Below are 18,320 nucleotides of genomic sequence, written 5' to 3' on the forward strand. Positions count from 1 at the left end.
GTGGATGATACTGTTCTACACGATTTACCAGAATTAGCTGTGCAGCCCTGATGGGCATATTGCAAATGATTATAACTAACAGTTTATGCTTCTGTTCCAGTTCTGGACCCTTTTAGTCCACTTTGCTGTCTGTATCGGTCGTTATTGTGCTACCAGCTGTCACTCATGTTGAAGTCGATGCTCGTCTGTGTTCCTGTCCACAGAGGTATCTTCTCTGTGTGTGTGTGTGTGTGTGTGTGTGTGTGTGTGTGTGTGTGTGTGTGTGTGTGTGTGTGTGTGTGTGTGTGTGTGTGTGTGTGTGCGCGCGCGCGCACGCATACCTCCAGGATGACATCGGTCCTGGACAGACAGCGTCCCCAGCAGGAGCTGACCTCCACGTTGTCAAGCCGACAGTCTCCCTTGGTGATGTTCCTGACCTGCACGTGGCGGCGACACTCTGGCACGGGCTCGCCTGACGGGATCGTGGAGAGGAGGCAGGAACAGGGGCAAAGGGAGTAAACGGAGATTATGAAAAGAAACATGTTTATTTTTGCATCGGAGGAAAAAGAGAACAGAACAGACGGAGCAAGAGAGTTGTCTCCAGAGAGCACAGTGACATTGCCGTGCTCCCTCGCAGCATGTGACATTTCCCCCCCTGGGGGAGAGATTAAGCCCCCATGTAGGTTAAGTAACGTAATCTCTCATTAATTGGGCACTGCAGCACTTGGTTCTTAGCCTCCTATAAAATGAACTATAGGACATTTGAATCAGATGAAGTGGTTTGGAGGTCATGACGTGGAATTGAATCATTGCGAGTTTGTTTGAGATTTGCTTGTTTTACAACAAGTAATGTTTCAATTGTTCCATTTGTTTGACATTACAATGGATGAAGATCATCATATGGCAATTCAAACTAAAATGTCTGCGTTTTCTTGTGGAGTTTGTGTTTTCCTGCACACTGTGTGTTGCACCAACCTGGAAACTGCTTTCTACAGACTGGACAGCAGCTGCCTGGCTCCTCCACCTTGACCTCGCCCTGAGAGAGGGACAACGTGACGCAACGTTAACATTCTTTTGATGAGTCTTCATGAAAACAGACAGATGCATAACACAAAGAGTGATGGAGAAAAACACGACAAAAATAATCTCCCACACCCTGTCAACACTCACAGTTCATGTATTGGACATAACACCCCGCGTCACGCATTTTATTCAACATGTGACTGTGACCACAAACTGCACATTCTTCAAGAGGACGACAGCCGACCCGAGAGACAAAGCGGTACGTTCTCCAATAGAGGGGAATAGAAAGCACACCTCTGGGACCCGGCAGGGGAGAAAAAACTCAATTGAACTGAATTTGCATAATAATACCCAAAGTTTAAAAATGATGAGCAAACAATGAACAACATGCTAATCGTGTCAGTTATCATCTAAAAAAAAGAAAGCACATAGCGGTACATCACCCAGACTAACATACTGGTGTCCCTGTCTGAGAATCATGAGTCTCAAAATATATTCATATAATGTCCAGCAGGGTCACTATCTCAGCTCAGCATAGAAGATGTTAACATTAACACTTAACACAATGTGGGAGATGTCATTAGGTTTGAGCATAAATCAAAGTACAGAACACCTGAAGGTGGCGCAAGATTCATTTTGGTACATTCAATGGTAACTATGAGACATCAGTCCCAGGTCTCACCTCCTAGAGCACTGCTTAGGACTGATTGAAACCTGAGACATCATGGGTCATGAGGACCAGGGTTGAGAAACCAGCATAGAAACAGGTAAGCGACTGAGGAAGAGAGATCTAGAACAGTCCAGAGATCAGCATGGTGGCCCTGTCTGAGAATAGCTGCTGTTAGCATAGTCGCACGCACGCACGCACGCACGCACGCACACACGCACACACACACACACACACACCAACACCAGACTCAGCTCACCTCTGAAACTTCACCCAACTAGAAAATGTCTCTAACGCACACACACCATTTCACCCCGAGGACTTCTCCTTTCCACTCTGCACTGCCGCCGGCCTCCTTTCAGGAACGGAAGCAGCCCACCCACTTAGGAGGTCACCAAGAGGGCCACTTTAAGTCCCACGAGTTAAGAGACTGTATGTGCGTCTGGAGGTGGAAAACAGTGTGAAATGTGGATTCCTTGTCCTTTCAAAGGAAGGGGCTCTTGGCATTTAAAGTAATGGGCGGTCAAATTAGTGTCGTCTTCAGGCCGTGAGATGGAGGCACCAGCTCTGTTAATGTGTCTGGCACAGAAAAAGAAGGAGGAAAACAGCCTGATGGCTTTCATCACCTGATATGATAACAGAAGCTTTAATCCGTTACCTTGAAGAGGGCCTCCCAGTGGAGGCATGTTGGGAGATTTAGTTTTGTGCTCAACTGTAAGCTGAGTCATAAATAACAGAGTGCACTGTCACTAACCAATTTGCAGGCTGTCGGGAGAGGGAACACTGTGCATTAAATGACCTTTTCATATTGGGCCGGTATGAGGAGTGCCTTCACTGAGGCATAACTTAACTTCGTGCAGCCATGGGGAGGAGAGAGAGTTACACAATGCACGACCCTCCAGGGACACGCTGCACCGGCGTAAGGACCAGTGCACACCACAGGTGGACCACTCAGTCCACTGTTGACTTTGTGGAGCTCTCTGTGCTATCAACCTCTCCCTTTAAACTTCTGGAGGTTATTTTTATCCCCCCGGCCTTCACACAGCCCGGTGAGCTGTAGACATACATCCAGCTTGCTGTGTCAAAGACGAGACGGTTGACTTTTCTGCTGGGACTTTTCTCAACGTCAGCACTAACAGAGAGAAGATCTTTTTCAGATTAAGTGGTGGAGCCATTAGTGGGTCGCTTCCTATATAAAGGGTTAGTTCACCCAAAAATGTGTTTCTCTCTGACCTTTTTTCTCAGACAAGAGAATCAATGAAAGAAGAACAAAGATCCTTTTTGTAGTCATTGAGAGAGTCGTTTTTAGACCAAACTAACAGGTTTCATTCACTTCTGCATCTGATAGAGATAGAGGGGACAGATATGACCTGGAGGAGGGAGACCGAACTATGTACATGAGAACACTTCCCTTCACAAAATATGTTCAAACTGTAGTCTGTGGTATCCTGCGAAGTAAGGCTACCATCATGTTGCTTCTGAAAAACAAATGCATAAGAATGGAAAATTCTCTCCATGTCTCTTGGCTGTCGGTCTTTAAAGGGTCAGTCAGTATGTAGCCATGCAGTGAGTTCATCTAGTCCTGCTTCAGATAGAAATAGAGGTAAAGAGCCTGAAACTTGAGACACTGTTCATTAGAACAAATGTTCAAGTTCACTCCGAAGCTGTCATTATGTTAACGACACAGAAATCAATGATAATTGCAATTATTTTCCTCTTAAACATCGTTTTACAACCCGTCCTCTCTTCATGTTTGCTGGCTGCAAGTCTATGTCATTTGGCCAGTTGGTGAGTCAACCGCTTGACAAACAACTATATTGTACTCCATCATATTGTTGTCAAGATGACGTAATAACTGTTCAAATTCGTCCAATTTGTCCAATACTTTGGCTCATGATCAGATTCCTGCAAAACCAATGACATCCCCTTCAGCCTCAGCTGTACTTAGTTTGTGCTAATTAGCAAACGTTAGACTTCTAACAGGCTAAACTACAAACGAATGTGATGAACATGGTAAACAGCATGTTAGCTTTATCTTTGTGAGCATGTTAGCGCGCCGACGTTAGCATTTAGCTCAAAGCGCTGCTGTCCCTGAGTGCAGCCTCACAGAGCGGCTCGTGTGCCTGTAGACTCTGTTCCTTGTTAAAGGGATGATTTCATTACCAGTGACATATGGCACAGAGCTGCAGCTGAAGGGAGAAGAAGCACTGCTAAAGGATGCTTAGGAGAAAAGAGTTGGTCCACGCAGAGCAGCCTCAGTGAGACGATACAAACGATGTTTAGTGGAACATTGTTCAACCCTTCTCCTCTATGTACGTACATCCAAAGGACTGGATTCAATCTGTATTCATGTGGTGGCAAAATGTATTCATATTTCATTGCTTTCTTTATCTGGCCTCATTTTCTACAGAAGCGTTTGTGGTTTGAAAGACGTCCGGTGCAACAACAGATCAAAAGTCTCTGTTGAGAGCTGCACTGTTCAGATGGCTGTGAGAGGGAACACAGAGTGTTACAGTTCATATGCTCCTCCTCCACTAGTGACCGTTAGTTGGTACTCCCTAATGTCGGATGGTCATCACTGACATCTGGAAAGTATCAGCATATCTCCGTCATGATATATAAGGTGCTTAGATATTAAACCTCCTTAGTTTTCTTAATTGACAAATCACACATCCCATAATAGATTGGCTTTAGTAGGGTCGACTGGTTTCAGGGCTGTGCACCTTACTACTGTCATCAACTGCAAAACAAACTTAGAGTCAGTTAGAGACACCTTTCTCTCAGAGACTGTGCAGCTCTACTTTTTACTATTTCTAACTATATGTGTGGGTGTTTTATACAGCCTACATACTAGTCCATGTATAGAAATGGAGTTGGAGTAGAACGGACATTCCCATTGAATGATTGAATAACGCACGTAGCAGGATGGTCAGCGCAGCGGCCATTGTTTTTTCATACGGCTGCTGTTTTAAAGAATGTAGAGGGCTACTACTTCCGTATAAAGCGACATGCGGCACAACAGCGGTGCGATCCTGTACTACTTCTGTATGAGTCCCTGTCTCTGTGAGATGGTGTTTGGGTGACTGAATTGTCTTGTTATGGTATTGCATATAAGTACAGTACATGTGATGTGTTTTCAGGATAGCTTGATCTCAGAGAGATGAACTGAATAAACAAAGCCCAGCTAAATAACTACTCTGTTGTACAAGTTGTACAAAATGCTGATATGAAACCATTTCTCAGAGATTTTTTTTATACCGTTCCTACTGAGCAAGCTATCCCTTTAGTGTCTCTGGGTATATTCAGCCAGTAAACAATGATGCAAGAAAGACATCTTAAACGCAACATTCACAGGATTTCTTCCTTAATCCAATAAAGTATCTGGTATTTTTCTGGTATTTAGGATAAGCCAAAGATAGTCATACTTAATTCAATTCAAGTACAAATACACAGTCAGACAGATGAGTGTCAGTGTGTGTCTCACCTCATCACAGTGGAGTGGTGGACATCTGAACTGGCACAGTTTCTTCGCGTTGACACAGCGACACGACAGACAGCCGTCCTCCCACTCTGATCCTGCCTGGCTCACACACACACACACACACACACACACACACACACACACACACACACACACACACACACACACACACACACACACACACACACACACACACACACACACACACACACACACACACACACACACACACACACACACACACACACTAGACTTTAGAAATGCAGGCTTGATAAAGTGCAGCTGGTCACCACTCAGGATCGATATCTTCAGCGAAACCACTAAAGCTCTGGCTGCACCCTTGTGCATAACTGAGGTTGTGGAGGCCGTATGATGCTGTAATTATGGCAACGCATTATACAGACTACATTATATATTTTCTTTTATGTATGTGTTAGCTATAGAAATCATTAACAATACTCAGTTTTTACCCGCACAAAGGCACCAACTAGGGAGTGCCGTTGTGGCTCACACCGGACCATTTGAGGTAGTCGATTAGAAAATGATAGAGAGTCTTTATATGGCCATTACTCATCCCCAGCTGACAGACAGGAAGAGAGAAACAGTAGGGCGAGGTAGAAAGAAAGAAAGAAAGAGACAGATGAGAAGAATCAGAGATGAAGGGAGAAAAGGTAAGAGGAAGACGGAGGGAGAATGGGAATAAAAAGAAAAAGGATGGAGAGAGGGAGAGATTGAACAGGAATCGGGTAATGACAGCAGAAGAGGGAATGGTGAGGGATAATCTGAGGCATGGGAAAGGAAAGAAAGAACCAAAGAGAGAATGAAAGGCCCGAAGAAGAAATATCAAGGGCGCGTGACCTCTTGTCAGTGTATGATTAATTCTTATAATCCTATAATATCCCCTCTTTCATAAATAATTCCTGGCAGGCTTGCCCAGTCGAGGTCCCAACGCCGGCTTTCTACAGCACTTCCTGTATAATTGATGAGGCTGAGGGCTGGAGAGGCACTGTGTAGTGTGGCCCACGGGGCATGTCACTCATCTCCTAATAGGCCTTTCATTATGAGTAAATAACACAATGGGAGGGAACGTAAACGCCACGCTAATGGTAAGGTTCAGAAGCGCCACACAATGAGGCAGAACAATGGCTACAAGCTGCAGAGTCAGCTGGGCAGCAGATGTCTGTTGACTTTGGGTGTAAGCCAGTGTGTGTGTGTGTGTGTGTGTGTGCGTGTGTGTGTACCTCCCGCTGGATGCCCTGGTCATGGCAGGGGCAGAGGGCGGGGATGACACAAACGCCCCCGGTGTCGCGGTAGAGCCCCTCCCGGCACACGCAGCCCTCGGCGGAGTGGCTGCAGTTGACGGGAGAGGAGGAGTAAATGTCCCGGCAGCTCCGCTCGCACAGCATAAGCTCCTCCGACGCGCTCCTCCTCCACTGCTCCCCGTCAGGACATGCTGCAGGGGGAGGAAGAGGAGGAGGAGAGGGAAAGGAGTGAGATGAGGGAAAAATGTGTCAGGGAGGACAGGAGAAAATAAAAAGAGGAGGGAAGGTGAGACAGGAAGACGGTAGGATGGAGATCATGATGATACATTGGTGGGGGAAAGGGAGTACAGGAATCAAAAGGGGGCGTGGACAGAAAACTGCATTTAAAAGGTACAGCATCAATCAGCATGACACTTTCATTTTTCGTTTCTCTCTCTTACAAATTATGTTCAACTTTTTAATAACATCAACACTAATTAAATCCTTTACTAAACCCACCCCCCAAACGTCTATTGCCCAATTACAGCGTAGCAAGCTTCACTAGACACGGCAGGCCTGTCAACCTTTGGGTTTCTCTACATTCTCAAGTAGACGGGGCTGTAGTGAGTCTAATAGTTCCACCTGCACGGCCAACCAGTGGTGACAGTATGCGTGTTAGTCCTCATCCTGTGGTCTTTCTTCTTGTAACGTTAAAGTGAAAAATAAACTGTTTGAAGATACGAGCCTGCAAGCTAAACACTCAAATAGGGTTATGCTAGAATGATCTTACGCTTGTCCTCATGATACTTATGGAACCAGGACAAACCAGCTCCAGGACACACATTTGCAGACGATACTGTCATAGTGAGAAGAAGGTGGAGTTGTCCCAGTGTCCTGTCACAGATCATTGCTTTAAGTCAAGAAGCCTTTTTTGGACTTAAATGTGACAAAGACAGAGGGTATTGATTTTGGATGTCAACACTCCGACCCTGTCAACACCACAATTAAACGGTCAGGATGTTGAATTCATTGAGGAGCATAAGCACTTGAGACATTATAATTGATAATATGATGAGCTGAGCTGTGACTGTAACAGCAGCTCCTTTGTTTTAGTCTGAGGGAGCTGGCTCAGTTTGATGTTGACAGGTCCCTGATGACTCTGTCCTTACCTTCTTGTTTCCGCTTTTTGTTTTAATGAAAAGTTGCATTTAATTGCCTTGTCTGTGTTTTTGATTTTCTATTTTCACCGCCGCTCAAACCAGTTGGCCCTCTGGGGAAAAATAAGCTCTGAGTAAGATGCTCTTATAATGAACTGTTACAATATTCACCTGTGAGCTGCTTAGTCGAAGTTTATTCCCCACAACGATAAACAAAACATCCCTATCTCCTCTCTTCCCACTCACCACAGTCGGGAGCCATGCAGGTCTTGGTGCGGTGCTCGGGGCCCTCACACGGGGCCCCTCCGTACCGGCTGGGCTGCAGGATGATTCTGGTGGAGCTCTGTTGCCCCGTGCCACAGCTCGCTGAGCAGGGACTCCACTGGGACCAGCTGGCCCACTCGCAGTGCACTGGAGGGGATGTGAGAAGAACATAATCACACTTAGCTCAGTGCAAGGTCTCACATTCACTTACCTGCAGCAGTAAGCAGCACATGGAAAATAATTGTCATCTGAGCGCTCCTCCTCAGCTCGCCCAGATGACACTACAGTCACACATATTGTCCCCACATTGCTTCTTATGAAAGCCATCCGTTAACGGCACCAGCGACTAGAAATAATGCTGAATTAGGCAACGGAACAAAACCCACAATGTCAACATTAGATTACATACAATCGTTTCTTTCATGTGTAACATTCTAGACAAAGACTCCCCAAAGGCAGCTTGCAATGTTTTGAGATTTGCATTCAGAGGTCCCTTTAAAAACATTAATCTCACACAAAACAGCTGTTTGTATCATTCCTTCTCTTAAAAAGAAACAGAACTTGTTGTTGTGTTAAAGGACAAGAGCAAAGTGAGCTCTCCCAAAGCATTTTAATTCAACAGAAGTAACTGCTGCAGTGAATTGCACAGCGATGTGGATCTTCTTACTGGTCCACTCGCTGGCTGATAGGCCTGCTGAAGTCACGCACGCTCAGCGGTTTAACGTGAGGATGTGTCTGACTTTTGATTTAGCTTGCGTGCACTCTAGAAAACATGTGAGAAGATGGTTCACATACTGTGTACTCATTAACAGACACGATATGAGAGCTGGAGACTAACTGCTCCTCAACTGCTGTTCACTACATCAGCTACAAGCATTGCCAGGGGACTACTTTCTGTTGGTACGTTACACATACAAGGAATTTGGCTCGGTGATTGAAAAGGCAATGTTATTTAATTGATTTCATATTCTATTTAATTATATGTGTGTTACGGAGTTATGATTGTAATTTTGTACATTTACACTGATCACCATCAGTAATTATTCCATTACTGCTGTTTTCACGTATTGAAACCTTTTTCATGAGGCTGATGAGGCGCTGAGTGAGAATCAGTGTTGATATTGAGCTGATTGTGCTCCCATTACCACAGGCACTTACTGTATTCCTCCCCTAAATTTAACTTCTATTGAACGCTGTGGGAGGCAACAATCAACACTGTTCCCGCCAGAGTGCGCTTCCCAAATATCTATTGTGGAGGTGTTCAGTGAAATCGTTATCACGATCAATAGTTCTCAAAATATGAGAACTGCTCTCCTTCACTACGATGAGATGCAGAGGAGAGAGGAGGCGCCGCGGATCGAATGATGGCCGTTCAAGTCTCTTGTGAGGATATGAAAGGTTGCTCTTTGCGACACTCTGCTCCCCGCTATCTTCATCCCCCCCCCCGCTAGTTCAAGAAGGTATCACGTGTGTACCTAACAAAAACCCCGTAATGGCCTTTGCGTGCTGTGATTGATGCGACTGTCGCTCAGGTATTTGAGCCAACTGTTGCAGCAGCTGTTACCGACTATAGATAGGCTGACATATCTATCACGGCCCTGACGCTTCAACCAAAGATTATTGTTGTTGTTGCCGGTGCTTTCCCTGCTAACAGACAGGGGCCCAATAAAGTGCGAGACATGCGTTCCGGTAAGAACAGCTGGGACAGAGCATCACTCACCGTCACAGAGCTCGGCGGTGCAGTTGAACACTCCTCTCTGGCACACACTGGAGAGAGAGGAGTCAGAGGAGGGAAATAAAGTGAGGGGAGATTATTGAACACTGATACTCCAAAAGCAATCATCACGTCACACATGTGAGCAGCAGCTGATTTATTGAATGAGTATCAAAGTCACGGTGAGGAAGACGAGATGACTTACAGCATGTCTGCTGCATGCCAGACTATCTGTTTCAGCAGATATCACAGCACCACACTGGACTGATGTTGACTGTATGAATGAAATTCAACTCTGATGATGCTCCACAACAAATTAACTCAGAGATGATTCGAGTGGGATTTTAATCTCATTTAAATTTTTAAGTGTCCTTGTCAAATGACTTGGGATATTGTAGGACATTAACCACTAATGAATCAGACCATGACCCCACAGTGGTACAGTAGTGCTTGTGCTTAAGCATCACATTCTCACTTTAACTCTGTCAACTGATTGTGGGCGTTTACTTTTAGGCTGGGTTAGGCTTAGTAAAGGGTGTGGTTTAAGGTCAAATAACAAGATTTGTTACGTAACTGGGATCACTTAAGTACGTACGTTACGTAACAAAAGTACCGTAAATAAGTCAACGTTGACTTGGTTTCACACGAGACACAAACATGCCTTGTGCAGACTTCCTCCCTCTTTATACCACGTCCGATGCTCTGACCGTCTAGTAATGATGCTGGTGGGTTCACATTGGACTTAGTTGAAAGCTTGGTGCGTCTCATACAGATGCTTAATGCCTCAGAGCGTCGGGCGCTGAACAAGAGTCGGTGTTTGACGAGCTGGGAAAGAGAAATCTTTGCTAAAGTGGTTATCAAAGTTAAAACAACACGAGCCATGAACCCCTGTGCATATGGCTGCACATGCTTTGGTCACTTTCACTTTCACTCCAGTAAAATGGAATGTTGTTTTTATAGGACTTTAATTTGTTCTACCGTGTCCAAAGACATATTTTAGGTTCTGTGCTGTAAAAACATTAACCAAGTAGTTTTAGTCGCCTGAACTTAATAAGGTTTAAAATATTTGACTAAACTCTCATCCTGAGAGGAGGTACAGGTTCACCTAGAATTTGAGTCCCTTAAGGAGCCTCCTTTATATCATTCAGAGGGTCCAGCCTCCGGACTAGGACACTCAAAGCCACGTCATGACTCTACAGACCTGCTGGCTTAAATGAATGTTTGGTGAATGAATGGATGAAACCGTGCGTGGTGGATTACCATGTGTTGCAGAGGTGCTGGATGGCCGTTCCAGGTGGCAGCCGAGTTTCTGTGATCTCCTCAGTGCTGGCATTCCAGCGCTGGTGACCGGTCGGCAGGGACAGCGGTGAACAGGGACAGTCGGCGTGGGACACACAGGAGCCTTCATGCAACACCTACAGTATGAGGGACACGGTGAGACGAGAACGAATCGCATCTTATCGGGGGTACGATTAAATTCCATCACATATCACAGCTATCCCATTTCACGCGCACACACAGGTTGTCCAGACCTGTCCAGGAGAGCAGCTGCACCCAGGGGTGCAGGGTCCAGATAAACACTGAGTGTGTGGCCACAGGTCCTCACAGGAATATGGACAGGAACCGGAACAGTCACTAAACACCTGCCCGCTAGGACACTCTGCAACACACAGACGAATAAACGCACACTGAATTACATCATGTCTCATATATATACATAAATATGCAGACGTGTGTGTGATTTTTCTCTTTGCACACGCTCCAGTCTCTGTCTTCATAACCGGCTGTCTCAGCCACATGTGAGGTCACACCTTTGACTGCATAGCGCTATGAATAAACCAACTTAAAATACCACTCATTAAGCTTCTTTAGAGTTGCTTGGCAACCACTCAATTTAAGAGAATTCAGGAGTTATATTGCTTGGTAGAAATATATCCAGCCATGTGTGTGTTTGTGTGTGTTTACCAGGCAGGCAGCTGTTGGTGTTACAGACAGTGTGCTGTTCAAGTGGTCCAACACAGGCCGTCCCACCAGGCTCTGGCTCTCTGAGGACCGTCTTGTTCCGCACCTTCGACCCGCCGCCACACGTGGTGCTGCACTCAGTCCAGGGTGACCACTCGCTCAACAAACATCCCGCTGGAGAGAGAGACAGAGGGAGGACACAGGTGATAACACAGAAAGCTTGAAATGTGCCCCTTTAACACCAAGTTAACTAGTGTGGGTACTTGCTCCATGTCAAACCTGGACATGATGGCAGATCGCAGCTCTCCGTCTGCGTGGTGTCAGCACAGGAAGGACCGCCCTCCAGGTCCTGGCAAAGGCGTGTCCTCGTCATCTGGCCGTGTCCACAGGAGGCTGAGCAGGAGCTCCATGGGCTCCAGGGCTCATAAACCGGGCACTGAAGCTTGGTGCACACCAGAGTGCCGTTCTCACACACGCTGCAGATAAAGGGGTGTTTGGAGAGGTAAGATAAAAGCTGTATCTCCTGCTCGACATATCTGTACTCTGGAGACAAATATACCAGCCCCTCAATGCCTTTTAAGTCTGAAAGTCTGCTCTTAATGTGAGACATCCTCTCCTAATATTACACACCAATTTGGACACACTTTTTTACACGCTTATATGTAAATTTGACTTCTCATATCTAAAAATAAAATTGACACAAAGCTGTTCCCACCAGGTGTTACAGTCCACGGAAAGCTCCTCTTCAGGGGTGAACTCCAGCGTCCCGTTGCCTGATGGGACACCACAGCGACACTCTGTCACTGGCACACAGTGGCCGTCCTGCAGCAAATGTCCCTTCGGACACCGACAACCTGAGAAATGAAATGTAAAAATAGAGGAAGACAAAATATTGCTCTCTTCTAAGCTACTGTTAATGCTAGAAGACAAAGATTACCTGGGTGACATGCTCCCTGGAGACACTGCACATGCTCCCATAAGTCAGTGCAGCTGCGAGGACATTGATTGGCACAGCTCTCTTGGTAAGTCCGCCCCCTATCCTCACAGCGCTCACCTGCAACACACAGAAAATCAATCTTTCCCACTTTTCATCAATAAAGAGAGAAGCAAAGCTCACTGCATGTGCCGAAGAAAGTGACTTTGTGGCACTTTTTGTCATTGTTAGAGAGGGATTGGAAAGATTCAGTTGGCATGCAACAAAAGTCTTTGCAATAAAGGATCTGAACCCACAACATCTTTTTTTTTAACCCTGTTTGTGATGATATGTAATATAAATATCTAAGTCAGTTGGAGCAGCTGTACCTGGGCAGAGTCCCGTGTTGCAGCTCTGGGTCTGCGTCTGCTGGCTCTTACAGCGGGGTCCTGGAGGAGAGGCCAGGGGCCGTCTGTAGCGCTGCCTGACTCCGCCGCTGCAAGGCTGCGCGCAGGCCGTCCAGGCGCTCCAGACACTCCACTGACACAGGTCTGGAAGGGGTAGACCGATTATCATCAACCACCAACAACTCTGTTCTCGTCCTAATTCAAATGACCGTAATTATCACGGCGGCCGCTGTAATAGGTGTAATTGTTGTAATCATCATCCGCGATAACAAAAGCGTGCTTACTGTTTATGGACTTATGTACAAGCGCACTTGAGCCGATAAGATGTCTGATTTATCATTGAGCATGCTGGTAATTCAGAGACATTCCCATTCATATCCAAAGGGGAGGGGCCAGAGAAGAATGGAGGGATGGTGGAGTTGAGTCATTCCTTGCACACACACACAACACTCAATCCAATCAACCTTAGAGTGTGCATCCCCACAGAGACAGTCACATTAAACTCTTCCTTTCCTCAAGTCCTCTTTCCGTTTTCACTCTTTTGGGAAATAATGAAAATAGAGTGGAGAGGATGCACATTGTCATTTCTCACTGTGTAAACCAATCGCAAGCTCTGAAACTATCTACTGATGGTGACTATTAATCTTAAGCGACAGCAGTGAACTGACACAATAAATATTCACAGGACAAACAATGAACACTTGTCCCCACACTCTTGATTTCTTTCTAGAGATTGTTTTGAATGCTCCACAAACCATATATTGCAAACTGTCACTTTCCTAATCTGGTATGAATCCTACTTGCAGGATGGAGACGACTTGTCTTGTGTCTGTCTGTAATTCCCCATCTGAGTGAACGGAAACGACGTGGGGTTCCCCAAGGCTCCATTCCCGGGCCTCCTCCGTTCAACCTCTCCAACCAACTCCCACCAGCTCAGGTTGTGGACAACAAAACGTCCGACCATAGTTACGTGAACGACACACAGATTTACGTGACCATATCACCAGGTCATCAAGCAACTGTAAGATTGTGTCAAGAATTAAAGTACTTACGTTTCAGCAGGATTTAGAAATACCTAAACACGTTATCTTTAAAAGGCTCAGCTCTGTAATTGTGTCTTTCTCTCACGTCTCTCCAGCCGAATCTCTCTATTTATTCACATCTGTCAATGGAGTTTAACTGCGCTGTAAATATTAACTATTATATTTCTCAAATCTTTTTATACTGGCTTGTGTCTCTTATAGAACTTGTCTTGACGCCCTTTTATGTCTTATGTAAAGCACTTTGAATTTCCATGCTGCTGATCAAATAATAATTTGCATTGTATTCCACTCACGCAGCTTTTTGGCATGAAAGTATTTCCCTCTCCTGCCAAGAGAAATCACACTCTCTGACCCGCTTTGTGATTTGTTTGTTCTGTGATGTGATGCTCGTCTAGCTCCGACTTGTTGCCTGCGTTGTTTGCATACAATCTTCTGATGGGAGCAAAGTATCAAACTGCTGCCACGTGCTGAGGGGAACTCGGTTGGAGCAAAACCGTCCTGTGCATTACTGTCCCTCAATTTGGAGTTAGAGGAGCAACTGGAGCTTGAGAAAGGCAGACTGAGGAACTGACTGCAATTCTGGAGTAAGAACAAGGACCCACTCGGTTCCTCTGTGAACCTCCTTTTGTCCTGTTGGACGAACACCGTTACCTCTGCAGAGGTTGGCATCTGGACAGAGCCTCTCCTCCACCAGAGGTCCTGGACATTGGCTCTCCTCTTCCTCTTTAGAGACCGGGAGACCCGAATCCAGGTCCAAACAGGCCCGGAAACGCCTCTGGGTTGAGACCATCCTACTGCTACTGATGACTACTGCTTGGGAGCTGCTGTGTTGCAGGGAGGACGAGGGTACACAGGGAGAACAGGGAGTCCACTCTGACCACTCGCTGAGGATGACTGAAAGAAGGAAAGGAAAGGCAGGATGATGGCATCATTCAACCAGCAGCTCCATGCATTACTGTCATTGAGCTGCTGCTTTCTTACCTTCACACTCTCTCATGTCACACTGCAGAGTTCCGTCATGGCAAAGGCTGCAGGACAGAACAGCCAACAAACAGATTAGAATCACAATATGTCAAACTGAGTCATAGATCCCAGACAAACAATCGTTCTGTCTTATAAAGGTGGAAACTACTTTGGTGTCACAGGGGGACTGACACCGTAGCTCCATATGTGTGTAACAGCCAGGGTCTAACCAGGTACTGCAGCCTATGGTGACCGTGGCCCCCTGAGGGACAGTCACAGGTGTGGGTGGTTGGCCTGAAGCTTGCTGCTGCAGGTGGACGCAGCCACACTGCTCTGCAGGAACACAGCTACCATTCTGCTGCAGCAGGCCCTGGAAGGGAAAACAAGAGCTGATGCAGTAATAGTTTTATATATATATGCTAAAGACTCAGATATTTCCCTCAGGAGTTGGTGGAGGTAAGAGACATTCTTCAGGTGGACATAACCACATCTCCAAATGAAAATGTTGTTGCTGGATGTGTAAATAATACATGTTTGCCATGTCAACCTTGTGTGGCCATAACTTCTTTTCACTGCCAAGAGAAATCTGTTATTGCAGGCCTAAGTATTCAATGGCGATTGTGAAATGACTTATGGTAACCGGCTTCTTCTACACCTCTGGTGATCTGCTTTCTGTTCCATATTTCATCATCTCTCCTCACTGCTGCTGTATGTGCATATCAGTCCATCAGAGAGGAATATGTGCAATAAATCAAAGCTGGATGCTCCCAAACAACATCAGAAAATTGTCATCATCATAACTCATATCAAGGTGATGTATTGACAACGATATGTAGCACAGCATATTTCACTTTCCAAACTCATGCCGATATCTCTCTGCTGTGGTCTCATACAGTCCAGCAGTATGCAACTATGCCTACATGCAGTCTGCAATGTTGTCAGCATTAGGTTTGAAATGTTTGTCACGTGCTCTACATTGCAAATATAGAGATATAGAGTATGCAATGAGGAGAAGGAGCGGAACGTTCTGACCAGACAGAATATCTTTGCCTCTCTTCTTCTCATTGACCTTTACCTCCACAGTATCAGGACAGGTCTCCCCTACTGTGCTCATTTTCAGAAACGTGAACACACTGAGGACAACTTTTCACCTTCTGACATAATTGGAATGATTTTTGCTTTACTGCGAGTTAACCAGTGTGAGTGTGAATGCTGATTTGAACACAGTGGCGAATGAAATGATCACCTGTGGGCAATAGCAGCCAGGTGTACACTCCTGGACTCCCACACACAGATCTCCATCGCCCCGCAGTGCACACTGCTTCTCACAGGGCGCGCCGCATGCTGAGTACACAAATGGAGCTTTGCAATCTACAAACACAAGAAAAGAGACATGAAGTAGAGTGTGTACATTATAAATATGCACAAAATCCAACATGCACGCAATCATACGCTTGTACTCGATCAAACACATTTGAACAATGAAAAGGTGTTGATTGATTTCGTGTGTGTCCATGTTGTACAGAAGCAGAAATACATTCTGCTCATCCATTCAAGTCTGATCTGAATTGTTTTCCCTTCTGTGTTTATGACATAAGAACAGATTAAAAAGATAGTTTTGCCGGGATAATCTTGTTCATTTCCTAATTAAAAATCATCTCTAGAAGAAGGGTGGGAAAAAGTTTTATCAGGAGAAAAAAGCATCCATGCTTTTCTCCATGCCCTCTGAACACAAGGTACATTTGTAGTGTGTTAGCAAGTTATGTATATTAAAACTCACCATGCTTATATTCCTATTTAGAACATGGGGTAGTGGTACACTTCAGGATCTTGAGAAGGGAATATTACAACAACAAACACTGAGAACAATGAATCTCACCAGCCTAAACTTTCCTCCACCTGTTTTCACACATAAACTTACATAAAGGATCCTGACAGAACCGTTCTCCCACCTGTATCACAGATGATTGTTTGAGGGGAAATAGAAAGATAACATCGGCAGAACCCTTTTTCACCGGTTCTGAAGGTCATTTTTACACTGGGTGTTACCTCACCATCACATCGACTGAGACTGCATGTCCTGCTCTGTGTTTCAACAGGAGTGCACTGTTGCCCCCTGGTGGCTGGGGAGAGAGCTACACGGTAGCGCAGCTGCCTCTGAGACGCGCAGGAGCACTGAGACCAGACGCTCCACTCCGACATGGGGCAGCCTGCAGAGGGAAACAAAATCAACCAATCTGGTGCTACGTGCACGCAGGTTCTAACAAGCACTTCATGTTATTTCTGATGCACTTAGAGTCTGTGAAGCAGCACTTGGACTTGTGCTCACGTGAGATGAGTTGAGTGTCCTGCTAAGTGAATCAGCGTGTAACAGATCTATTTATACACCAAACATTAGGCCCTCCTCTTTACAATCAGCATAAAGCCGTCTCACTGGCATCACTACTTAAGTACAGCTACAATCTAATTAGCAACCACTATGATCTGGTTCAATAATATCAAATCATTTAGTGCATTGATCAATTGCTCAATTTATCTGAGGCCAGAGCTGGAAAATATATCTATTTATAGAATAGCAAACTAAAATAAATGTACCCATCACACTCTTCAATACAGATATGATATCTAGCTCTGATAAATGGACTCAGAACAGTTACAACACCCTTTTACATCTTACCACAATATCAACTAAGCTTTCACTGAATAATCAGGAACATGTTTACATTATTTATATTGTTATAAAGGTAAATAGGAGAACGTATTGAGATAATAGATTTTAGTCAATATTGTCCCGCCTTAAAAAATAAATACATGATCTTGACTTGCATATCAACATGTAAATACAATAATAATTCATGAGAGTTTGCTGCCTTTTAATGAATGTCTCATCGTACTGCCTTAACAGAAAAAGGCGCACATACACAGTAAATGTGTGCTCCCACATACTGTATAAGTAGAATTATGACCTCAGATGTGCACCACTTCATACAGGCAGGACATGACATCAGTTCTACGAGACATTTAGACATTAGGACAGTTGCCACTTCCTCTAGAGGACTTTATGAAAGCAAACTTATCGGATATACTGACCTTAAATACTGTATCTCCTTGTGGACAATGTGGTACGTTGAGTAACTCCTGTTTGTTCATGTCTTGTATCTCATCGTTAACTTGTTTATAGAACAGAGATGGGTCCTCTCTTTGAACAGCTTCATCACTACTTCAAATGATCTTAGTAAGTAGCTTCTACATTAGCAACATTTACAAGCTACATCACTATATTCACATAATCTTTCTTTCAGGGAGTTAAGCATTTGAATGCACATCAGTCATAGACGTGGACTTGATATCTCCGTTTCCTGTTGTAAATATTCTAAATTATTTGACGTGTGCATATTGATTTAAGTGACGGGTCAGCCCGGGATTCACACCTGGGCGACATAATATAGAAACATTGCTTCATAGATCCTTGAAGTGACCCATTGTGTTCACCAATAAAATACTGT

At 45.0% G+C, this 18,320-nt stretch overlaps 1 protein-coding gene across 1 annotated transcript in view; it reads right to left on the reverse strand.

Moving 5' to 3' along the window:
* sspo (SCO-spondin) overlaps nt 1–18,320 on the reverse strand; it is a 75,118-nt gene that overhangs the window by 4,927 nt on the left and 51,871 nt on the right. The window contains 18 exon segments of the mRNA XM_076085438.1: nt 321–451; nt 955–1,015; nt 5,154–5,249; nt 6,392–6,603; nt 7,795–7,959; nt 9,533–9,579; nt 10,787–10,941; nt 11,059–11,186; nt 11,492–11,662; nt 11,768–11,964; nt 12,204–12,342; nt 12,426–12,542; nt 12,791–12,952; nt 14,503–14,745; nt 14,833–14,879; nt 15,045–15,184; nt 16,061–16,185; nt 16,869–17,024. Of these exon segments, the coding sequence (XP_075941553.1) occupies nt 321–451; nt 955–1,015; nt 5,154–5,249; nt 6,392–6,603; nt 7,795–7,959; nt 9,533–9,579; nt 10,787–10,941; nt 11,059–11,186; nt 11,492–11,662; nt 11,768–11,964; nt 12,204–12,342; nt 12,426–12,542; nt 12,791–12,952; nt 14,503–14,745; nt 14,833–14,879; nt 15,045–15,184; nt 16,061–16,185; nt 16,869–17,024 (2,492 nt within the window).

Source organism: Anarhichas minor, unplaced genomic scaffold, assembly GCF_050575085.1.
Source record: "Anarhichas minor isolate MPS153535 unplaced genomic scaffold, ASM5057508v1 ptg000155l, whole genome shotgun sequence".
Classification (NCBI taxonomy): Eukaryota; Metazoa; Chordata; class Actinopteri; order Perciformes; family Anarhichadidae; genus Anarhichas; species Anarhichas minor.